The following is a 25,093-nucleotide window of genomic DNA, read 5'->3' on the forward strand; positions in this document are numbered from 1 at the left end:
GCTGGGCCTCTTGCTCTTTGACCCTAAAGGTTCAGGGTACCAGAGACCAAGTCACCAGTGTACTTCAGAAGTAGCCTGAGGGAGCACGCTGGAAAGAGGGCCAAGAAAGCAACACCACAAGAGGGTCTGAGTTTCCTACCCTCTTGCGATGCATTTAGCCAGCCTGAGGCACGGGGCACCAGGAGGACGTCAGTGATGAAGACACAGGAAAGGAGAAGGGTCCAGTGCGTGAGTAGCAGTGGGGGATTCCTCATGCTTTCCTGAGCCACTGGTCCTTCACCTCCCCGTATGTGGCATGGGTCCTAGGTCACTCTGACCCTCTCATGGTCTCTCGTGACCACGCCTCCTGGTGAAATAATGCACTTCCTTTTGGCTCCAGCATCTCCTGCTGAACATCTATCAGTTCCTGGCCAACCTTGACCCTCCTCTCCTCTGTCTCTCATCCAGGATTAGAATTCTCTTACAGGAACAATCACAGACCACAGCCCTCTGGACACCTGCTTCATTCTTTACTTTTTTGGGAGGAATTTTGAGGAAACAGGAAATAACAGATATTAAAGGCATAGGGAGTCTGGCGTGGTGGTGCATGCCAACTTTTGGAAGATGGAGGCAGGAAGTTCAAGAGGTCATCTCTGGCTACACACAGAGTTTGAAGTCAGCTACACACAAGGCACTATGACAAAAGATAAAAAGAAAAAAAAAAGGGAAAAAAAGAAAGAGAGAGAGAGAGAGAAGGAGGAGGAGGAGGAGGAGGAAGAGCAGCAGCAGCAGCAATAGTGGCGCAAGCACTTGGAAGGCATAGCTCTGCGAGGCCAGCCTGGTCTACGGAATATGTTCCAAGACAGCCAGTGCCACACAAAGAAACTCTGTTTCGAACCACGCCCCCTAACCCCCCCCCCAAAAAAAAAGAAAAAAAAGAGCTGAAGATGGCTCAGCAGCTAAGAGAACTTACGGACCCAGGGTTTGGTTTCCAGAACCCACATGGTGGTTCACACACATCTTTAGCTCTAGTTTCAGGGGATTCCACCTCCTCTTAGGACCTCTTTAGGCACCAGGCACACACTGTGGCAGAGATCGCTTTCTTTCACTGACTTCTGCTCCCCCTCTCCCCTTCCTCCCTTTTCCTCCTCTCAGTGTTTTCCCTGAATTCATCTTCTGGAAAATCTTTGCTGCTAGCCCTCTATAAAATACAGATTCCTCAGCCTGGCATTATTCCAGGGGCACCTCTGCAATCTGACCTGAACCCACCTCCCCACACTTACACGTTTAAATCAAGGTGAGCATATCAAAGAGTTTGGTGAAGCGGCCTGCCCCTGCTTCTTGGGCAAGCTTTCCAGATGAATGCTTTATTCTAGCTTCCCGCCCTCTCTGGGCCTGGGCTGTTTTATTTGGTTTTCACTCAATGAAAAATTCTCAAAAAAAAAAAAGAAAGAAAAGAAAAAGAAAAATTCTCCATTCTTCTAGGCCCGACTCAAAAATCTTTGCATTCTGAATTTTTCTGCACCCATCAGCCATCATTATCCTGAAAACGAACATCATTCACGCTGCTTCCCGTTATTCGCAGGCGGAGTAGAAGCTCACTGAGGACAGGCACCGGAAGTCTGGCACCTAGTCCAGTACCCGGCACATAGTAGGTGTTCAAGAAATGTGCAGTCCTTCTTGGATTGACCATAGTACATGGGCGGCGTTTTGCTTTCCAGGCCCACGCAGTTTTGCGACGCTACCACCAAGTATGTCCGCTGCCCAAGCTCCCCCCCTTTGATCTCTCTTCTGCCAGAATCTTTTTTCGCCGTGTTCTTGCCCAGTCCAGAAGAGAGGATGTGGGTCTCTCATTGCACTTGTTGAAACCAAATGTCATTTGGTTACAGACACGGACACACGTGTTCTCCTGCAGCTTTCTTCGGACCCGCCCAAGCAGGCGAGGGGGCGGTTTTTGTTTTTGTTTTCTTCACTAGGGACCGACAACTCGTTTTTTCCCCCGCTACAAGTTGCAAGCCGCTGAGAGCTCCTAGCCGCCTTCTGAACCGGCTTTCTGGAAGCCCCGCAATAATTCAGCCCATTTCCAAGTAGACAAAAGTCACTTCGGCGTCCTGTCCCCCCAACCTAGTGGAGAACCCAGGGACTCTCTGGTGCTTCTGGGGCCTGTCTTTGGAACCGAATCCTCACCCGACACGGAGCTCCAATTGCGCTTCTGGCGAAGGTCAGAAATGCGCTCGGCCCCTTATAGTGTTTCCAAGGGAAGGTTCGTACATTAGTGACCGTCCCTGGCAGCTGCCCAGCCTGAGACTTGGAGCTCCACTTGTCATTGGTCAATGGTTGAAGTGACGCGATGACGGGCGGGGCCTCATCAGCTGTTTGCGGGATGCCCGGAGCGGGCGTATTTTGGAAACAATACCGCGCGGTGCGCCGTGGCCCTCCTCCCGCGCCAGCTCGCGCCCGCAGCAGTCGCTGCCCCAGTTCGCGCCACCGCCTCCCGCCGCAGCCCGGTGAGCGCCCGGGCGACCGGGGGCAGGCGGAGTTGGATCGCACCTCCTTCGGGAAGTGGGGAGCGGAGTCGCGGGGGGCGTGGGGGCCCGGGAAGGGTTTAGATTGTGGGCATCTGGGGTGACCATGAGGAGCTGGAGTGCTGGGATGTGAGAACGGGGTGCAGAGCACAAATTTGGGCGTGCTGTTCCACGCGGGGCTTGCGGGAAACATTTGGAAACTAGGAGTTAAGAGTAGGTGGGCAAGTGACCCTAAGATGCATTGCCAAGCGCCCTGAACGCTCTGGCCTCCGGGTCTGACTCTGGGGTGGGGCCGTGAGTTGTGGTGCATTTTGCCTCCCTGCGGAGTCTGAAGGGTCCTCTTCTTAACAGCTGGAGTTTGCCCCCTCCTTCCCAATCGAGCGTGGGCACCAAGTCCCCCGAGTGCTCGTCACCCTGGACCCTGGCGCAGAGCCCTGGCATCACGACTCGGAGGCTGAGACGCTGTCCTGGAGTCACCCAGGTGTGTGTGCGCTCGTGTGCGCGCGCGTGTGTTCTGAGATTTTAGTCACTGTCGAGCTAGTGCCAGCTCCTATGAAGAGGAGTTTTAATTGAGCGTCCCAGTTGGAGCCCTGAGGCTCTGGTATGGCTTCAGCGGACTTTAATCCCTTTGCTAGGAAAAAAAGCGTTCTCTGACTGTGCTCTCAGGAAGTGCCCTCTTCCTATCATTACCACTTTGCTCAGGGAAGCTGAGGGTCTCTACTTTTCCCCGTTTTATATGGTATTGGCCAGAACCCCTCGGAGGCGCACACCAACCGGAGAGCCACCTGTAGTTCTTGTGCGGAGTGGGAGAGGGTCTCCGCGTTTTTCAGAATCACACCCTCTGTCTGCACCTCCCCCACTGTCCAGTCTAAGCAAGGGTTGAACTTTGGGGCTTTGCTGCGAGGGGGAGGGGAGTGATAGGCATCAAAAGAAACACCAAGACAATAACGCCTACTTGTGATTGGTTCTGGAGGATCCCCACTTTGGTTGGGATTGCCAGCCTGCAGAGAAGGGGTTGAGGGACAGGAGAAGCCCTGCTAGGTGACAGGTCCTTTTATCTGGGAACTTGATTTTTCTGTTGCTGATAAGCTGGTGTTCCCCCTGACCAATTGGAACAATATCCAAAGATCTCTGCTTTGCCATCCTAGCAGGCATGGTATCATTCTTCAGGGAAGAGAGCAGAGAGAGACGAGACTGCAGTTAGCTCAGGGATGGGATGAGGAGGAGGGAAGCTGCAGCAACCTCACAGAGCTCGCATTTGGGAAAGGAAGGTTTCTGAACTTAACTGAGATTTCTTTAAAGGCAAGGATTAAAAAAAAAAGATTTCTTAAAAAACCCACAAACCACTTGGCTTGTCTTTCAAAGACTAGACCCTGGGGTGCCGGACCTCCTGGGAGTCTCTAACCGAGACCGAAGGTGACAGAATTTGTTTTTGCCTCGCCTTGACCATTCAGGTGCTTGCCGATGCTTCTGGTTGCCCCACGGGCATGCTTGGAAGCTCGAGCTGCTGGGTGACTCCAAGGGCAGAATTTCAAGAGCCGTCAGGTGGAGCGAGAGGAACTTAGCACCGAGAAACAGCCCCACGGTGTAGGCAGTGAGAGAGTGCGCGACAAGCGGGCTGAATTTCACTTCCTTCTGTGAGGCACGTTGTACCTATCTCAGGTTCAGCTCTGGCAGGAGTGGGAGGCTGAGGGGATGAGAATTTGAAGTCATGGAGATTAGTGGGTAGAGTTAGCTGGACACTTTGCTAGGGGCTGATCCCACCCTCGAGGTTAACCTGCTCCACTGGAAAAGAGCTGAGCCAGGCAGCTGGAGTGACTAGCTTAGGTCCCCTGTTCCAGGACACTCTCACCACACCACAGAGCCTGTTTGTTGTGTTGTGCAAGGAGGGGGGTGGAGATGTGCAGGAGGGTGGGGCTTAGCACGTTAGGAGGGAACCTGGCGGCTCTACAATTGCTGGCTTTTGTTTTTGCTGCTGAGCCTGGAGTTCAGCTCAGACTTAGGCAAGAGCTTGGAGGTTCCTCCTTAGTGTGTGTGTGTGTGTGTGTGTGTGTGTGTGTACATACATATGTATATTGTGTACACTTTGTACTGTTAATCACTGTCCCTTTATGTGTCCCCACAGTCACTTATAGAGATTAGTCTTGCTTATATTTTCCCAGATACCCTGTGGTAGCCCCTGATCTTATCCCTTGCTTACAGCCCTCAGTGTCAAACTTTGTGACCCACCAAGTTAGAGGGGGTGGGGCAAGGTGGCTGTGGTGGGTGCAAGGAGGAGATATGGGGGGTCCTGACCATTGGGGTGGTCCACACTTTAGGGGTGATTATCACCCTTGGCAGTGTTTTATCACCAGGTCATGTATCATCAGAAGCTAGCTTGGTTCCCTCAAAGAAGAAGAATGGGAGAGGAAGGAGGGAGGAGAATCCTTGGTCTGGCTTCAGTAGGACAGCATTCCAGATGCTTCCATTGTTTTCTGACAGGAGAGATGGAGCCACCTCAGTGTGTGGAGGAGCTGGAAGATGATGTGTTCCAGCCAGAGGATGGGGAGCCAGGGACACAACCTGGGAGCTTGCTCTCTGCGGACCTGTTTGCCCAGAGCCAGCTGGATTGTCCCCTCAGTCGGCTTCAGCTGTTCCCCCTCACCCACTGCTGTGGTCCTGGGCTCCGGCCCATAAGCCAGGAAGACAAGGCCACCCAGACCCTCAGCCCAGTTTCCCCAAGCCAGGGTGTTATGCTGCCTTGTGGGGTGACAGAGGAACCCCAGAGACTCTTTTACGGTGAGTGCTCTTAGTCTTAGAAATTGGGGGAAATGAGGGGACTTTCCCTTGCCAAACCTGCTGGTTACCAGTTCCTTCCCCAAACCGAACAGCCAGGGCTATCTATCGATCCTTCAACCTTCTTCACCTTGCTTGGGCCCCCAAAGGACAAATTGCTCTGTTGCTTCCTGGAGGGATCCTTGGGTCCATGCAGTCTCCTTCACATCCTCATATCTTTTCTGTGGCTCTGCCTTTTGGGCCCCAGTGCCGATCTGTCTTTCACGGAGTGGAAGGACTATTAACTGTGTGTCACTGTTGACACTCAAGGAAAAGCCCAGCCAGTTCTTATACGGAAGGTTCCTGAAGACAGAAGGTGGCTTTGAGTTGTCACTTGGGACTTTCTGTGCTTGGAAGGGGAACTGGAGAAAGAGGTTGGGCCTGCCTGGGCTCAGCGCCAGAGGAGGGGCTGTTCCCAAGGCTAAATCAGACAAGACCCCTTCATTTGTGGGCTTAAATGGTTTGTTTTATGAGAAATCTGCCCTCCTCTGGCAAAAGGGCAGGATTAGACACTTGGTCTGTTTTCTTCTTTTAGCACACTGGCCTGTGGAGGGAGGGTAAAGGCTCAGAGGTCATCCTGCTGTGTCTGCGGGAGCGGACTGAGAAGCCGCTGCGCTTAATCTCAGAGGGAACTGCCCATAGGGCACTTCTGGAAAAGCAGTTCTGGCGGGAGTCTGAGAAGCTGGAGGAGGCCTGCTTCGGGCTGGAAGAGGGAGGAGGCAGGAGGTGGCAGGCGCCCCCAGCGGCCATTCTGGTGCCAGCACGCGGTGAGCCGACTTGGCTGCTATGTGAGCCTCAGGAGTTTTCTCACTGGCTTTTCTGCTGCTCTCTCATCTTGAGTGCTGAGCCCAGCTTTCCTTAACTGTACTAGAAAAACGAAGACACTTTTGGTTTTTTTTTTTTTTTGGTTTTGTTTTGTTTTGCTTTTCTCTGCTTTGCTCAGCCCACGAACTCTGGAGAGTTTTCCCAGAGAAGAGCTTCAACCTACCACTACATGAACAATACATCGAGGTCAAGTGTAGCTTGATAAATGACAGATTATTGGCGTGTTCGTCATACATATTAGCACCTGCGCTATGCTATGGTACTGAGAGTGGAGAAGAAGGCAGGGTCTATTTTCGTGTCTGTTTTTCCAGTGTGCGTGTATGAGTGTGCATGAGTGATTGAATCTAAACCCTCGAGTGTGTTAAATATTCAACTACTTCTAAGCTACACTCTCAGCCCTTGTACCAACTTTTATACTCTTGGGCAGCTCTCCAAGTTTGGCAGAATGCCCTGGTAAAGGCAGGCAGGCTGCTTCCTCTTCCTTCTATCATAAGGTTTACCAGTAACTCCAGGTCTTGACATGGAGAAGATGGGGTAGGGATAGAAAATGCTGAGCTGTGGCTCCTCTATCTTTGCAGGCAATGCTGGCTACAGGCTTCCTCTCCCTGCCAGTTTCCCTGTAGGCCTGCCCCTTGGGGAGCAGCCCCCTGAAGGACAGTGGCAGCATCGAGCGGAAGTACAGATCGCCAGAAAGCTTCAGTGCATTGCAGACCAGTTCCATCGGCTTCACATGCAGCAAGTAGGCATGCGGGGTTGCGGGGGGGGGGGGGGGGGGGGGCTTGAGACCGCTGGGGCTGGGAAGCCAGGGCCCGCCTTTGTCCTCTCGTCAGTTACTCTGGAGGTGCCAGGCCTCAGGATGTGTTTCAGAGTTTTGGCCTTGGCTGCTGTAATTATGATGGACTGGGTAGGCGCAGTTAGATGGGTACTCTTGTCCTTGAGAGCTCCAGCTGCCTACTTAGCTTCATGAGAGGTGAGAAAGATACTGCGATCCCTCTCTGCCGATGGGATGGTTTCCTGCAGGCTGGCAGGACAAACTCACCAGACCCAAGTTGGGGGCTTGCCTCTTGGAGAAGGCAGAAGTGAGCAGTTGGGGGTGTGCTGAGCAGTTGGGGGTGTGCCTGGCCGAGGAACAGTGGGAAACCGGTAATCAGTCCTGAGCTGGGGCCTGAGTGGGGGAAAGTGGTTGAACCGGTTGAAACCTGACACTTTCCAGCTGGGGAGCCACTCCTCACTGTCTGTGTCTGGGAACCCAGGCCCAGGACTCTGGAGATTGTACCTCAGAGTCTCCCCAGACCTGCGACCGGCGGCGGGGCGCTCTGCCTGGTGCTTGGCCGGCGGCCTGGCACCAGCCCCGCCAGGGCGGAGCATCGCGTGTCAGCCGAGCATGTGGCAGAGTCCATCAACAAAGGCGGCGGCTGGCAGGCTCGTGCGTGAGCCCGTTGTGCCATGGATGGGAGGCTGCCCTGCTCGACAGCTCAGCCACCGGCTGTGCTGGGCCCCCAGGTGCTTAACCCTTCCCAGACTGGCTGGCTTTTTGGATGGCTGCCAAGGCAGGGGCAGAGCCTGAAGCTTGATCCTTGCTGGTACAGATACTACCTGGCAAAGCCACAATACAGGAAAATGAACAGAATCTCTACCTATAGGACTGTGTTCCTATCCTAGCAGAGAGAGAGAGAGAGAGAGAGAGAGAGAGAGAGAGAGAGAGTGTGTGTGTGTAGATCACAGGAACAAATAACTATCAGGGTTGGGCACAACTGGAATTAGATGAATAACTTCAGATGACTAGAACAGTTATTGGCAATAATAACTTTAATAATAACTTGCGAACAAACCATGGCCAGGGGCAGTGGGTGGAGGAATTGACCTTGAGTTTTTTGAGAACAGCCCACAGGGCATTATTGGTATACTTCTCTGTCAGGGAGTCTGAGAGAGATTTGGGGCCACAGATGTTTCTGAAGGGTTCTCCCCGGCCCTTAAGTGATGTGGACAGAGGGTGGCCCTGTGCTTAGGTTATAAGGGGGCCTGGCTAATTGCTGTGGCAAAGCCACAGTCTCCATTCCCTCTATGATTATATTGTACAAACTGCCGTCCATGTATGGATGCTTCTGATTCTTGCTTTCAGCCTCTTGGCCTCTATCCTGCCCGTTTAATCCACCCTGGTTGTACAGGTCCATGGCTCAGCCCAGCTCACACATGGCGTTTGGTCCTGATGCTAGCGTAGGAAGACCCAGTGGCTGTACTCTAGCCTACTCTAGCCTCATCGAGAGCACATCTGGAAGACATTCTTCATTCACAATGACCTGCTCTCTTCAGCAGCTGTGTCCTGGATAGTCCCCTCTCCGGTACTGCCCTGACATATTGGAGACCAGGCTAGAGGCCTCTTTGCTGCTCACCTAGGTTCAGGAAGAAACCCTATCCTGAGGTCTCCTGTAGCAGGCTTTCTTGGACTGCCAACCCCCAAATCATGACACGAGACTTATTATTAATTATGAATGTTTGGCCTTAGCTTTAGGCTTGTTTCTAGCTACTGTTTATTTTTTTTCTTTTTTCTTTTTTTTTTTAAATGATTTTTCAAGACAGGGTTTCTCTGTAGCTTTGGAGCCTACCCTGGAACTAGCTCTTGTAGACCAAGCTGGTCTCAAACTCACGGAGATCTGCCTGCTTCTGCCTCCCGAGTGCTGGGATCTAAGGCGCATGCCACCACCGCCTGGCTCTACGTAGTGTTTTTAAAACTTAAACTAACCCATTTTTGTCCGTCTATGTGCTGCTTCAAGACTCATTTACCTCACCTATATACCGTCCCTCCTGTTTGCTGCTTCTGCTTCCTCCTTGTCTGTGTCTGGCTGACTGGGCGGGCCACAGGTGGCTTCACACATACACACCCCGTTTTCTCTCTGCCTGCAAGCCCCACCTATTCCCTCCTTTGCCTAGCTATTGGCCATTCAACTTTTTATTAGACCAGCCAGGTGCCTTAGGCAGGTAAAGTGAAACAGCAACACATTGTTACCTAAACAAACACAGCATAAACAAAGGCACCGCTTTTTTTTTTTAACAAAGTTAAACAATTATTCTACAACACAAATGCAACACATCTTTCCATAGTTAAACTAATACTCTATTCCAATACAGTGGCCCCTGCTCTCTGCTAGCTGATACCTTTCTCCTGGTTTAGGGCTGCTTCTTTGAGAGCACAGGTCAGTTTTAGATGAGGTGCTAGCCTCTCATCCAGAGCGCCCCCAAGAGGTTAGAAGGAGAATTGCATGAGTGTTGCCCTTTAGTCCTTGTAATAGACTTCAGTGACAATGATGATGGTGATGGTGATGTGGAATCTCAGCCCAGGCTGCCCACTAACTCACTATGTAGCTGAGGATGGCCTTTAACATAAGACCCACCTCTTAAGTGCTGAGATTGCAGATTTGCACCATTGTGCTCTATCTTTGTGGTGCTGGGGTCCAAACCCAGGGCTTCCTGTATGCCAGGCAGGCACTCAGCCAACTGAGTTCTCCCTCTAGTTGTTACCACTATTTCTCTTCTTTTCTCCGTTTCCTGCCCAGGGAGATGTGGGAATGACGCAGATGCAGGGTGGCATGCTGGCAGATGGGCTGTATTTATTGTGACTGATTATCATGGATCAGATTGGATAGGGTGATAAATGACAGCTCCGAACTGCCCTGGGTGTTAGTTTATGTTGGCCACATTCCTTCTACCTACCCCGTGCCGTTTGTTATCTCACCGTATTTCCTGAGGAGTGTGGCAAGGTGCAGGACTCACCTGGTTCCCCGAGTGGCTGCTTCAGAGTGGCTGCTCTGGATTCATGGGCGAGAGTCTGTAGGTGGACATCGGCAGGTGCTGCTCACTGTGAGTTCCTTGGTTTCTAAAGCAGTGAAAAAAATGGAGGCGATGTGAGGGAGGTGGAACCAACCTCCCTCCCTCCCTCTTTCCTTCCCTCCCTCTTTCCTTCCCTCCCTTCCTTCTGGGCTTGGGTAGGTGCGACAGGGACTTGCTATATAACTTAAACTGGCTTCAGTCTAAGTGCTGGGATTACAGGCATGTACCGCCATGACCAGTTTTTTCAGACTTCCCCGTATATCCGTATATTCCACCTTTTTCTGCTGGGTCAGAGGGAGGCTCCTGTTTGGCTTCTTTCGGCTGACAGACTGCAGCAGGGATCTCTAATACCATGCTGCCCAGGGTGTCCTCAGATTTGGGTTCTGAGAGGATGGCCCCTCCGTTTTCTCTGTGAAGCGGGAGGATCAGATTCAGTTCCTGACAAACTTACAGCTATCCTGGTTCAGAAGGTCGGAGCCTCTGTTGTCCTGTGTTCTCTGTGAGTAGCCCCTCCAGCCACTGTGGGCCCAGGAACAGTCGGTACCTTGTCTCCTACCCTGTGGAAAAGCCTGCTGTGGCCAAGTCTAAAGGAATATTTCTAGACAGTGTTGAGAAACTCACAAAAAGTAGCTCCTGTGGGCCCTTGAGTAAGTGAAACAGGAGGTTAGGGTTCTTTATGTTGGGATTTTCTTTCTTTCACTTGGCCTGTGAGTGACTCCATTCAGAGAAAAATCAGATTTAGAAATTCCCTAAATAGTAATTAGATACTTTGGAAAATGAAATCTAAGGAAACTTTCAACCCTTTGTTTGAAACCAACTTCATTTGTAATATCAAAGGAAGGATGGTGGACTTCCAAGCAGGTCTGGAGAGAATTCCCTTCCTGTCACTTACACAAGCTGTGTGTTTATGAGCGAATCATTTTACAGGTCCAGACCTCAGGTTCCAAAGCTAACCTTGCAGAGTTGCTGTGAAAGGCCTTTGGGAACTGTAATAAAAGCACTATTGGTCTGGGCTTATAGCTCAGGTGGGCATTAGAGGCTTGCCTAGCATCCTGGAGGCCCTGGCTTTGATACTCCTGGCTGCAGAAAAACAAAAAAGAAGGAACTATGACTGCCTGGAGAGTTGAACACATGCTATTAGCAAGGGTGGAGCAAGGCAGAAGGATCGCAAGTTCAAGGACCACCAGGGCAACTTAGTAACACCCTGTCTCACAAAGGAAGCTATACGTCAGTTGGAGAAAGCTTGCCTAGTACGTGCACACATATACCATGAATTTGGCATTTTGTTTGGGCCTGACTTTATAATTCTCGGGGAGCTCTTTCGGAAGTTGTACCCAGATTGCTGTCTGCATGGTTCATCACCTAGTGGCTTCTCTGCCCAGCATCCTGGATCCTTTGTTCTGGGAATCCCTGACTGCTTTCTGACCCTTAGGATGTTCTCCATGTTGGTGAGTGGTTTTTCTGGAGCAGAGACCATGGCTAATGAGGTCACTCAGGCTCTAGAGAGCAGGGGCCCCAGAGATTTGTCCTAGAGTGAAAAGTGCCCCCAGGAAGCCATCTTCTGTCCCAGGAGTAGGAGGTCTATGCAGGGCAGTGCTAAGGGAAAAGTGGGACTGGGGGAGGGGTCGCTGCAAGCCTAATGTTCGTGAGAGCCTCTGCTGGGGCTTGGGGGCCCTGTGTTTGCTCTGTGGCTGGCTCTGTTTATATCACTCGCTATATTTAGCTTCTGAGTCATCAGCGTGGCAGACTGGAGGCCGAGTTCCCCACACACTCTGCACCTGACTGTTCTTTCTTCCAAGAGAAGGCCTTCCAGTTCCGGGCAGTTCATCCCTCTCTGCCCACCAAGGCGGGCCATAGGGATGGGAGTTAGCTTTGGTGTGTTTTCAGGGTGGTGGGGGGTGGGTGGGAAGACAGGCCTGGAGGAAGCACAAAGAAGAATAAAGCAAAGTGCCTGGTTTGCCTTTTGATCCAGGCCTGGCCAGTCAAGAGGGCACATTCCATGACCGCAGCAAGAACAGTCTGCCTGTGTGCCGAGAGGAGGGTTCCAAGCCTTTTCCTTGCCCGGTCTGCCTTGTCCTGTCCAGCAGACCGACCCCATACAGGAAAAGAACAGCCAGCTGCAAAGGCTCCAAGTTGAGAATGAGCCTGGGGGGGGCGGGGGTTCAGTCTCCATAGCTGAGTCTCACAACTGACTGCCCCTCCTAGTCTCCTCCCTCCCTCCCTCCCTCCCTCCCTCCCTCCCTCCCTCCCTCCCTCCCTCCCTCCCTCCCTCCCTCCCTCCTCGTTGACTGAGACACAACCACATCCCTCCAGAGCACTTCAGAACTTACCCAGGGTCTGGTCTGAGATAGAGGGAAACTGAGACACTGGAGGGAGCTGGCTCAGGATGACAGTAGTTTCCACCTCCAGGCTATGGAGATAGGCTGGTGTCCCACATTACTGTCTCCTGCCTAGCCTCTTGGCCCCCAGTGGCCGGATCCAGTGACTTCCAGTTGGGTCAGAGGACTCCCCGCCACCCCGGCCAAGAAGTGGCTGTTCTAGGCTGCCCTTTCTTCCTTGGCAGCACTGACATCCTGTTAGTACTGGTGCCTGTGCTGAGAGAGCCCTTGGCAAGGACCGTCTTTCCCTTTCCACTTTGCTCTGTTGCTAATCATGGGTGTCTGGGCAGGGCCTCACTGGATCCCTGGATGACCCTCTGGGTGTCAGACCCCAAGTCAGCCTGAAAGCCTTGAAACCTGAACCCAGCTGCCTTTGGCTACTGTGAGCTGTCTCAAAATAAGAAGGCTGGCCTGTCCTAAGGACTACATGCGCCTGGGCAGGAGCTGGTGCTTGGCAGGCAGAGGCAGGCTGGCAAGCAGAGTGTGTCCAGGCTGCTCAGTGCTGCCACCAGGCCCGAGGGCGAACGTATAGTCTCTCATTTCATCAGCAGAGCCCTTGTTTTCTAGAACACAGGCTCAGAGAAGCCAAGCACTGCGCCTGAGTTACTCTTTAAGTGGCTGCAGTCAGAGCTGTGAAGTTTAGGTTGATTCTAAAACCATGATCCTTTCCACCTCACCATTCCTGCTTCTTGGCAAACATGTGCCAAGAGGGCAAGGATGTGATGGGGCTGTCATTTATCACAGAGAAATCCTGTCTCAAAAACCAAAGGGGAAAAAAAGAAAGCACTTGTTACTGTTCTAGAGGACCGGGGTTCAATTCCCAGCACCCACACGGCAGCTCACGCCTGTCTGTAACTCCAGCTGACACCCTCACATGATACTTAATTCTGGTCTCTTGATTTCTTCCTCATTAGGTTGTAAAGTAAGTGAGAACAAGATTATTCTGAGCCACCTTTGAATCCCTCATAGCTCGTAGCTCTCTGGGCTCCATTGAACCTCAGTGGCTTTAGCAAAAACAACTTCCCACCTTGTGCAGCGTGGAATTTTCCTAAGGTTGCCATATCATTGTTCCTGTTCTCAGCCACAGGCTCTTTCCTTCAGCCTTAGCCTGGAGTGGTTTCACAGAGTGACAGGAGAGTGAGAAGGGCCAGTGTGCAGACCCCTCTGTGACACAGACCGTGCAGTTCTGCATTTTGAAGTAAACGAGGGTGGTTTCAAAACATGGTCTGAGGTCCTAATTTCAGCCAGTCTCTCGCTCTGTTTGATCTCCAGTTAGCACTGCCTCTGAAAGGGTTCTTGTTTTCTGGTCCACATCATCCTTTCTGAACAGTTAATGATCTGGAAACAATGTCTTTAAGCACGCTGGGGAGCGAGCAGTTCAGTGATGGTTCTCTTTGCACAGGTAATATTATTTGCATAATGTAAGTGAACTCTGCAATTTTATTTTTTCTAAGACAGGGTTTCCCCATGTAGCCCTAGTGGTTGTTCTGGAACCAACTCTGTAGATCAGGCTGGCCTTCCCTGTGTAGCCCTTTCCTGTATAGCTCTGGTTGTTCTGAAAGTAACTCTGTAGACCAGGCTGTCCTGAACTCAGAGATCAAAGGTCTGCACTACTGTGCCCAGCTGATATATATATTTTTACTGTTTTTGTTTCAGGCTCATTGGTATTTTGCCTAGATGTATGTCTGTGTGAGGGTGTCAGATCCCCTGGAACTGGAGTTACAGACAGACATGAGATGCCGTGGGGTGCTGGGAATTGAGCCCCAGTCCTCTGGAAGAGCAACCAGTGCTCACTTACTTTCTCTCTTCCTCCCTCCCTCCCTCCCTCCCTCCCTCCCTCCCTCCCTCCCTCCCTCCCTCCCTCCCTTCTCCTTCCTTCCTTCCCTCCCTTCCTTCCTTCCCTCCCTTCCTTTCTTTCTTTTCCTTTGGATTTCGAGACAGGATTTCTCAGTGTAGCCCTAGCTGTCCTGGAACTATCTCTGTAGACCAGGCTGGCCTTGAACTCCTAGAGATTCACCTGCCTCTGCCTCCCAAGTGCTGGGATTAAAGGAATGCACCACCATCACTCAGTGCTCTTAATCTTGCTGAGCCATCTCTCCAGCCCTGACACCGCAATTATATTAAGGAAAGAAAAGTTTTGTAGGACTGAAGGCAACTTAGAAGTAGAGTGCTTGCCTGACATTCCCAAGGCTCTGTGTTTGATCTCTAGCACTGTAAGTAAATAAATGGGTTTCTTGTATCAGCTTGTATGGCTGTTTTGCCTGCATGTATGTCTATATACCACATAAGTACATGCCTGCTGCCCTGCATGTCTGTCTATAACCACATGAGTACATGCCTGCTGCCCTGCATGTATGTCTATAACCACATAAGTGCATGCCTGCTATCCGCAGAGGCCAGAAGAGGGCATCAGATCCCCTGGAGCTGATTATGAGCCACCATGTAGGTGCTAGGAATTGAACCCAGGTCTTCTGCAAGAATAAGTGCTCTTGCCGGGCGGTGGTGGCGCACGCCTTTAATCCCAGCACTTGGGAGGCAGAGGTAGGCGGATCTCTGTGAGTTCGAGACCAGCCTGGTCTACAAGAGCTAGTTCCAGGACAGGCTCCAAAGCCACAGAGAAACCCTGTCTCGAAAAACCAAAAAAAAAAAAAAAAAAAAAAAAAAAAAAAAAAAAAAAAAAAAAAAAAAAAAAGAATAAGTGCTCTTAACCTCTCCAGGCTTTTACCCTCCCCCCCTCCTTTTCTTCCTCCTTCCTTTTCTCCCTCCTCCCCTTCCTCCCTTTTAAAAAAGAATAGCTTGAGCCGGGCGGTGGTGGCGCACGCCTTTAATCCCAGCACTTGGGAGGCAGAGGCAGGCGGATCTCTGTGAGTTCGAGACCAGCCTGGTCTACAAGAGCTAGTTCCAGGACAGGCTCCAAAGCCACAGAGAAACCCTGTCTCGAAAAACCAAAAAAAAAAAAAAGAATAGCTTGGGGTTCCGAAGTCAGGGGTTTGAGTAACTCATCATCAAACTTGTTTAGGATGATTTTGTGGAGGCCTTTTTTTCTTCCCCATCCGTAAAACAAGGTTGGTAACACCCGCCTGTCCTGTGACCAGCTGAAGAGATCTGAAAACACTTTTTTTCCTCTGTGATGGTACAAATTGCTGTTTGGTAAATTTGCTTTTCAGATGGTAGACCTTTTGAAAACCTCTTCTGATCCTTTGGGCAACTTAGCTCTGCCGGAGCTTCTGGAGCCCTGGTGACACTTGAAGCCCCCAGAGGACAGGAATTGAATCTGAACTGGGAGAGGCAACGGGAGATTCTTATCCAGAGAGGGCCAGGAGCATGCTTTGTACTTAAGGCAGAGGCCCCGCGGGACCAAACAGAGTTTGATATGTGTAATCTAACTGTGTCAGATAGTACAACTAGCTAGATTTCACTCTTTGCTATTTGGCCTCTCCCAGACAAGAAGCTAATTTATCACATAAGCGACATCTCTTCCCCCTGGGGAAGGCTAGGCAGGAATCCTGGCCTTAGACGGGGTGGGGGTGGAGGGGAGGGTGAGGGGAAGGGTGGTCCCAGGTCTCCTGCCATCAGCCTCGTATGCACAGGTTGGGAGTACCGTGTGGCTTCCAGCCTCCCTCCTCCACTGGACGAGCGACCAAACATTTCGTCGTAGTCCCTTGTTCACAGCGGGGCTTTAGAAACTTGTCCGCGATATCTGCCCTTCCTGACCATAGCAGGGAATAGAGATGGACCCCCGGTTGCTCTTTTAAACATTTGGGTTTTTGCTTATCTGTGCCGTGGAGGTCAGAACAACCTGCAGGAGTCTCTCCTTCCACTATATGGAGTCCAGGGTTTTTTGTTTGTTTTGAGACAGCCCTGGGTGGCCTGGAACTTGCTATGTAAACCAGGCATGCAGAGATACACCTGTCTGTGTCTCCTGAATGCTGGAATTAAAGGCGTGTGCTGCCATGCCCCGTGGGTTCTAGGAATTGAACTCAGACTACCAGGCTTGGCGGCAGGCACCTTGATCACTGAGTCATTTAGTCATTTGCTATTCGTTCCCTCCACTCTTGGGTTTAAATCTTGGTGAGGTGTGTGTGGGGGGCACTTTGGGGTGTTTCATTCCCTATTCCCAGTCTCTCATCTTTGGGTCACTCCTTTGTGGTTTCTGCGAGCTCCCAGCCTGAAGCACACATGCCCCGCCTGGGAGAGCTGGGCCCTGTTCCAGGGGTTTGCCCTCAGTGATGGATTTGTATGCTGGGTGCTGGGGCAGGTACCTCAGACTCAGAGGCCCGTAGACTTTTTCCTGGTTCCCCCCTTTCTTCTCCCTCCTATGGAAGGACTCGTTCTCTCTGCTGTTTTGGTGTCTTTGTATCCTTCTTCCTGTTTGCAAGAGGCTGACTTCCTTCCTGCACTGTTTCTCTCTGGCCGCCTTGCAAGTCCTTTTTCTTTCCTTTCTCATTAGTCTCTTTTGTTTGACTTGTAGAAATATTTTGTTTATTGTTACTCCTTGTAATCAGGGTGCTCTTTGACTCTTGGTGTGTGGGAGCTTGCTTTCCATTTTGGGGTGTGCAGGAGAGACCTAAGTGCAGTCTTCCAGGCTTGGTTTGTGTCCTGGGAGTGTTCATAGTCCCGGGGTCGGGCTCCAGCCCTCCCTAGCCAGTGTCCACGCCTGCCCGGGCACTACTGGGGTGCTGAAAGGACCGAGTGCTTGGCACCGTGCTGTATTCCTGAAGGCAATTGCGGTCACAAACTCCTTGGGGTTGGAAAGTACCTCAGTGGTTTCCAAAAGCCTGGCTGCCACAAAAGCACCTGGGCAGGATCTACATCTGGCTTGGCCACCAGGGCAGGACATTGGTTTAATGGAAAGAGGTTAAAAGGCACTGAAGAAGGTGCCAAACTCTGAAGTGTTTTCTTCTAGGCTATAGGATCACTAACGGCTTTTACATTCTCCTTTGGAAGAACTTGTACTTATATTTTATGATGGTTTTACATTGAATATGTATCGCTTTTATTATTTAAAGACATGATAAATTTTCCTTCTGACCTTCCTTTCTTCCCTCCCTCCCTCCTTCCTTCCCTTTATTTTTGTAATACTGGGGATTGAACCCAGGGCCTCCATATGTGCTAGGCAAGTGTTCTACCATTGAGCTATGTTCTCAGTTGATTTCCACTTTAAAAAAATATTTTCGCTATTTTTAATTATTTATGTGTGTCTTAGTGTAAGGGTTTTTATTGCTGCGAAGAGACACCATGACCACAGCAATTCTTATAAAGAAAACATAGAGGTTCAGTCCACTATCATCATGGTGGGGAGCTTGGTGGCATGCAGGCCGAGGTGGTGCTGGCTACATCTTGATCAGAAGGTCGCAGGAAGTTGATTGACAGTCACACTGAAGGAACCTTCCTTGAGCAAAAGATAACTCAAAGCCCGTCCCCACTGTGACACACTTCCATCAACAAGGACCTAATAGTGCCACTCCCTTGGGGGACATTTTCTTTCAAACCACTGCAGTGTGTTTATGTCTGTGTGGGGTTAAGTGCATGTGGGGGTAGGTGCCCTTGGGGGTCAGAGAATCAGATCCCCCGGAGCTAGAGTTACAGATGCTTGGGAGCCACTGGTACGGGTGCTGGGAACCAAACTTTGGTCCTCTGCAAGAGCAGCGCACGCTCTTGACCACTGAGATATCTAGCCTGTCTGCCTCTTCATGGAGTTTGTTCAATAGGAAGCTCCTGGGTCCCTTCCCTGGACATTCTGACCCTGTTGACCTGGGTGGGGCTGGGACACTCATCTTGTGACACAGTTGGGTTCAGAAGTTATGGATCTGATAGAGCGCTGGTGTGTTTTCACAAACAGGCTAGTGAGAGATCCAGCCTTAAGCCATACTCCAATGCCCAACTGAGGCCCTAACTCCCTCCCTTAGTGCCTTCTTGCCAGGTCAGGAGCCCTGAAAACTCACAGGGTGGCCTGGCTTCTGCTCAAAGGCCAGGCTGTATGTACCACCATCTGCACTCAGGCTTGGCCCCGCCCCTCGGAAGTCTTCATCCTTCCTGACTGACCACCCACCAGCTCACAGATGCTTCTCTGACTCTAAAGGATGGGGTGAGATTGTTTCCTTCCCTCACTCCCACAGGACCTGGGGGCCGAAGTATCTATCCTCTGAGCAGATGATCTCCCTGGATGGACTTGGGGAGAAACCAAGAGATACGGAGATAGGATTGGTGCAGGTAGTGGATCGTAGGATCCTGAGCTCCTTCCTTGGCCATCTTGCTGTTTTGAGATGGTGTAATGAAGGGAAAGATGGCTGATGACACATAGCGTACAGTGATCGTAGGTAGGGATGTCGCTCTGGGTTCTAGCCTGTCCCTGCCACTTACTAGCTCTGGGATAGCTGGGTTAGATCTTTGGTTATCTCATCTGTTAAGGGCATGACAACAGACTCATTTCATAGAGATTAGGGAGGTGATGGTTTTTTACCCTAAATAGAAGAGTGCTTTTTATCCTGTGCTATACCCCAAACCCCAAAATCCTGGGTATCTTGTTGAAAATGTGCATTCTGACTCAGTGGGTCAGCATTTCTAGTGAGCTTCCCTGGTGGTGATGCTGAGGCTGCTGTCCTGGGGACCACAGCTCAGGAAGCAGAACCATAGAACCCTCAGTATGGGACCACCACAATTGGTTGAAAACCATAGTTGCTATTGTCACTGGGCTTTGTCAGACAGGTACCTGAGGAGACTCACGATGCTGGCAGACTGGCCTCTCCGACTCCAAGGACTCATCTTTTCCCGGGGTCTCCTGTGCCACTCGTGACCTTTGCACCTGTTATGGGCAGCAGCTGGGGAGGCCTGGTGGAGGGACTTCTCCCAGCTGCTGCAGGCCTGGGTCTCTAGCTCTGCAGCCGAAGGCCGCTCCACTGTAACCAGACTTTGTTAAGCTGCGCGTGTTTCCTCTCTTTTACTCATCTTTGTTTACAAAACAGGAGGAAGCCATCAGTCTCCCCAGCGCCTGCTGCCAGGCTTCTCTGTGGCACACCCCCTTCCCTTAACTCACTCGGCAGGCACTGTGCCTCCGATCTGCTCGCTTGTTCTCCATACTCCGCTCCACCATTGCCGTGGACGTGGGGTGGTCTGTGTCAGCCTTAGCTGGACACTACATTTCTCTTTGTGGCTGAGGGCAGTGGGGAGGGGACTCAAAACCTGCTTGGTTCCCTGGGGGAATCCTGGGGTTGGATGGAACTTCAAAGCTCCCGGAGTCCAGGAAACCTGGGAGTGTAACCTGCTTGTCTTACTAACTTACTCTACATGCGAGTAGGAGTTGCCTGGTAGGAGCTGACACCCTGAGAAGCCCCCCGCGACCCCCACCCTGGTCACCTCACATAAACTTACTTGCTGACTGGGCCACTGAAGGACTCTAAATCCAGCCTGGGCTGGCCCCTCTCTGCACAGGAGGCTTTTATCCCCCTGTCCGCTAAGAACCCCACGGAGAGGCCCCAGCCTAACCTCCTCCCCTGGCAGACAAGGAGAGAACAAAGACCGCCTCTTCCAGCACTCCCTTGTCCCCTCCAGGCCTCTGCTGGCCTCTGGGAAATGGTACCTGTGTGGACAGGACACCAGCCAGAAACCTTTGTGCTTCTGACCTCTGAACTTTGCCTCCTGGCTTCCCAGCCTGATAGTAGGACCTGGGATAACCTCCAGAGCTGGTGCGCATTCTTTGTTTTTGTTTTGTTTTCAAGTGTGTTCTTGCTTAACGTTTAATTGGCTCCAGTCAGTAGGAAAGCGCTCCAAGAGGGATTATTTATGGCTTACTGTCAAAAGCGGCTATAAAAAGGGCAGCCCAGAGCTGGGGATGCTGAAGGGGGAGAGGGCGGGCTCTCTCTCACACAAGTGTGCGTGTGTGTGTGTGTGTGTGTGTGTGTGTGTGTGTGTTTGTACTGGATGAAATCAGTTTTTTGCTGCCTCAGCAGTGTGGTTTAAATTGAAGATTAACCCTTTGACCTTCACAGTGTCAAATCACTTGCAGATGGAGGCTCCCCCCCTTCCCTCTCTTGTTCCCTGTGTTCCTTTGGAATGGGGGAGAGGGAGGGACTTCTTGTCTTTCTCTCTCAAGCAAGATTGTTGTTCATGCAGCTGAGGTTTGGGGGGCTCAGGAGCCAATCTGATTAAAAGCAGTACTTGGCTAAACTCTGGAACAAAGTCCTGCGAGCGGGAGAGAAAGTCTGATCCTCCTGTTACCATCCACACAGCCTAGCTGAGTGTTTCCCGAACTGCAGATGTCTTTGGAGTTTTGTCCCGTGTCCCCCCGGTTTGCTAGACGGCACAACGGTGCCGTCTGAGATCTGGAAATGGGAGCTTGTTTGGGAAACAGTAAGGAACCCGTGGTCTAGGCTAGTGCCTGGCACCTAACGCTCATCTTTTTCCCTTACAGCACCAAGAGAACCGAGACCGTGCGTGGTGGCAGGTCTTTCTCTTCCTGCAAAACCTGGCCTTGAACAGAGAAGAAAACAGGGAAGGCGTGGGTCCCTGGTAAGGCTGGGTGGAGGATGAAGCACCAGAGCGCAGTCTGGAACAGGACAGACATCTGGAAGGACGGACGCTATCTTGTCAAGTTTTGTTATTTTTAACTTTTGTTTCCTGTTTGTACATATAACATACCCCATTGAGATCTCCTTCCCCTGTTCAGAACCTGCACTGGGAATGGGGGCTTTGGTCAAACACTGTTGAAGGAGAGGCGGTCGTGCCTGCTGGTGGAGTCCCGAAGGCTCTGGCGATGACCAATTGGTGATGCTCTCCGGGAAGTAGACTGAGGCTTTCCTACTGGAGCTGGTTAAGAAATAGGAGGTCAGGTTAGACTCCCAGTGTCATCAAATGTGTCAGCCTTCCCTCACGCCTGATGGAAACACACCTCTAACCCACCAGGACCTTGCTCGGGGTATCATGGCTAAGAACAGCAATGCCTTGGCTAGCCAGCCCTACATCTGGGTTCCCACTTGGCACAGCCAGTGCCCACCGCATGGGCTCAGGGATTCTTATCCAGACCCGTCACCTCCAGAAGACCTCAGGGAGGGTCGGACTTCTTTAAGAACCTCTCAAAGGTGCCTCAAAATGGAATCAAGCTTGACAGGTCTCAAGTCTGACTTGGTCCGCCATGGAAGCCCCTTGATCGATCCCAAGGTGCAAACTACTGCCACCTTTGCTGGCTGGGTGTCACCCGTGTGTGAGCTGAGTCGCTGGTCAACCATCGTGTTGTGCCCGGGAGCCTGTGCCTTTGTCGGCTGTTTTCAAAAGACCCTGCCAACTACTGGACTGGATTGGACTACCACCTCAGCAGCCGCACTCCGAGATGGGGTGGGTTCACAGGGGATCCACTGATCAGTCAGTCCCAGGGTCTGACTCTCGGTTTCCTTGGAAACGTGTACCTCCTCCCCCTTATCCCCATCCCTTTTTCGTACCTAGTAGGATACAGGAAGAAGCTGGCACAGTGTCTTTGCCAGCTGAAAGGTGACTCTTGAACAGCAGACAATGTTTAGAACATGGAGCTGGCAGAGCTGGGTACACATTTCCTATCTTCCTTCAGCTTCCAGCCAGGCCAGAAGAGAGAGTTCCTGAACCCAGCCTAATCTCAGCTTCCTTCTCTCCCTGCTGTGGTACTCAGGGAGGGGACTTAAAGTGGCTGACCTTCATCACAGGGTGTCTCCTAACCCGAAACCTGGAGATCAAATCGTAATTTTTACATACATACATATATATATATATGGAAAGACATTGGTGCTAAAGACGAGGCTCATAGAAGGGTGGCGTCCCCGAGTAAAGAAGACTCTGGGGTCGTGCAAGGAATTTGCAGGAGGAACTCAGAGTAGAGCAAATTGAACAAGCCCAGTAACTCTCGTTTCTGCAGAGAGGTGGGGGTGGGGCTTCAGTCCTGTAGAAGGGCCACTGACCCCCAGGATGTGCACAGAGTATGAGGGGTATGTAGAGGCTGAAGTCCGGCCTGTGCTCTGCTCTGTAGACTGTGCTAGGCTGGATCTGCTCATTTAGAGATGTCTTTCCTAATTTACACAAAGGACTGTCTGCACTCACAGCGGGCCTCCTTAGAAGGCCCCCAGAATACTTATATAAGCCTTTGTGTTTTTCTGCTCAGACGATCTGGAGATATTACCTCTTCTTGGCCACAATCATTTTCTCAGGGTGTATACCGTGGTCCATCTGCTAAGAAGTGGGTTCCTGTTTGCAAGGAGAAGGGGACCTAACTAATGAATATGAAGACTGGTTCTGGGGTGCACTAACCATTGTGAAGCCCGGCCTTCTTATCTCTCTCCCATGCAGTTTAGATGGGAGGTGGTTTCCACTTTCCGGAACCAAGGCTATGACAGGCAGGCTTCTGATATGTGCGTGGTACATGTGCTGTGGTACATGCGTGCCCCCGCCCCATATAGAACCGTGTACATCAGTCATCTTTAAACCTCTTAGCAGACTTTACATTCAGAGACCTTTGCCAGGTGCGGGCTAGGTGCCTGTGATCTGTCCTGAGAACTGAGCCCAGAGTTTTACCTGAACGTTGAGTCTGGGGCCAGGTGGAAGCTGGTCGGTCCGAATACACTGTCTCCACTTCGGGCCTAGCCAGGACCAAACTCACTAACTTGGGCAAGCCAGGGTGAAATTTAAACCCTCTTTTATCTTCCTCAAACCTGAATCCAGGCTGGGGTTGAAGCTCAATAGGAGAGTACTTGCCTTGCAGTCCAAAGACCCTTGGATGGATCCCCAGGGCTATAAAGTAGAAATAAACAAAAATACCGCCCTCCCCCCCCCCCCCACCGCAAGCCCTAGGGGGTAGCTGGCAGCCCAGCCCCAGGAGGCAGAGGTTCCCCCTGGCTGGTTGCTTTAATTGGCCAGTGATCTCTGCCTGGTGAATTGGCTTTATAGTCTCCCAGTCCAGCTCCGGGCCAGCCCGCCCGCCCGCCCGCCCCTCCCCATCGCCTCGCTCCAGCTCCAGGAGCCTGAATGTCTCTAGTGAGGAGTGGAGATTCAGATTTAGAGGGAGGGGATGTCTGACCTGTGTGGTGACCTGTAACCGGCTGAAGGCAGTGGGCTTTTGTGGTGTGCTGAGGATGGGGGTGAGAGAGAGACTGGAAAACCCAGTGTAGACAGGCCCTAGAGGGACACAAGCCCATGTTCAGGAGTCAAACTGCTCTCCTAAGTCACAATTCCCAGTAGGCATTTCTAGAAGCCAGTGAACAGATCTGGAAAGGAGCATCCCCCAGTCAAGTTACTGACTCCCCAGTGAGGCTGGGACAGGCTGGTAGGGGTGGGGGAAGCTCTCCGCCTGGCCCTGTCTGTTTCAAAGTCTGGCTGCGCTGTGTAGTTGTCCCCAGTGGCCTTGTCTTGCTCAATCAGAGGTGGAAAAAGATCACCTCCCGGTGACCTCCCTCAGGCCCCAAGGGATGGGCTGTGTCCAGAACTATGTGGCAAAGCTTGTTTCCAGGGTCTAGAGAGGCCCAGCTGGCTTGCCTCGCAGCCTCAACCACAAACCCGAGCCCAACCCTGAGCGTTGCGGGGAGTGGGTATTGGCACAGTCTGGCCAGAACCCCCGTCTGCTCCAAGCTTTCCAGGAAATAGGTAGCGAACTCACTATGACCATCCTGGTCAGTGAGCAGAAAAGTTCTCTGAGGAGAGCATTCCTTTCTGGGGACTTGATAGGGAGTGGGGTACGGGTGCACAGAGTAGCCAAAGCCCTCAGTCTTCATGGCTCTGCTGGATTTTGAGGAGCAGTACTGTGGTTGCCATCCCCCTGGTGGGGCACACTGGCTCTGTGAAGATGAGGACCTTTGGAGGCAGGCTATCCTGGTCTGTTACCCTGGTAGGACAGGGTGGACCAACAGGCATTCAAAGTTTCCTGGGATTCCTAAGAGCTACAAGCCTGAGGGCCAGGGTCTCACGGGAACAGCAGAACAAAGCTGAGCTCTCCCATGGATGCTCGCTTTGACCATGGTGCTATGAGGTGTGTGGCCTCAGGCTTGCTCTGCCCCTCCCTCTACAGGTGTCTGATGGTCCACCCCATCTCTGGGTCCACAGGAACTGACCGGGAGACCCAGTGAGATGTAGCATTTCATTCGTCCCCAGTTTGGTTGCCCTGGGGTCTGGGCATTCTGCCTTAAGGAGAGGAATGGGGACCGTTAATTTTTAACCTGTACATAATATTTGGCTTTTTGTTGTTGTTCTTTACTTGTATACATGTGTAAATACCCTCTCCCTCATCAACTGGTACAATTTTTAATAAAACCATTTAAAGCGAATCTGTTCTTTATTTTTCTAAGATGTGGTAAAAATACAAGAAGGGGCATCAGACTCTCTTAATAATGTGTTTCTCCCCCGGCATCCCGAGTTACCCTAGAGGTGTTGTGTGCTTGCCACACTGCCTTTAGCTTCTTGGAGTGGGGAAGAACAGTCTGGCTGCATCGTAGCAGGGCCACAAAAGCCCAGTGTCATGGGAAAAGGGGGCTTTGGAGGGGCCAATCTCTGGCCTCCACAGGCTGAATGCCCTTGACAGTGATGGGAAGTGCCACAAGCTCTGCCCCCTCTGGACCCCAGCTCTCTCCGGTGGAGAGGAGCCTCCTGCCCCTCTACATACAACCTATGCCCCTGGCATGCCAAACCTTGGCTTCCTGGTAAGCAGACAACAAACATCTCAGGCCTGGCTTGGTAGCAGCTGCCTGGGTGACTGAGGCAGGAGGATCACAAATTCAAGGCTGGCCTGGGCTATAG

At 51.6% G+C, this 25,093-nt stretch overlaps 1 protein-coding gene across 1 annotated transcript; it reads left to right on the forward strand.

Annotated features, from left to right (window-relative positions):
- The first annotated feature begins 2,362 nt into the window (after positions 1–2,362).
- On the forward strand, positions 2,363–24,587 carry Bmf (Bcl2 modifying factor). Its single transcript, XM_057782026.1, is given in 6 exon segments — positions 2,363–2,413; positions 2,415–2,486; positions 2,856–2,985; positions 4,986–5,282; positions 6,722–6,882; positions 20,760–24,587. Coding segments are annotated over 6 exon segments (813 nt in total). The 3' UTR covers positions 20,862–24,587.
- The last annotated feature ends 506 nt before the right edge of the window (positions 24,588–25,093 follow it).

This window comes from Chionomys nivalis, chromosome 9, assembly GCF_950005125.1.
Source record: "Chionomys nivalis chromosome 9, mChiNiv1.1, whole genome shotgun sequence".
NCBI classification, from domain to species: domain Eukaryota; kingdom Metazoa; phylum Chordata; class Mammalia; order Rodentia; family Cricetidae; genus Chionomys; species Chionomys nivalis.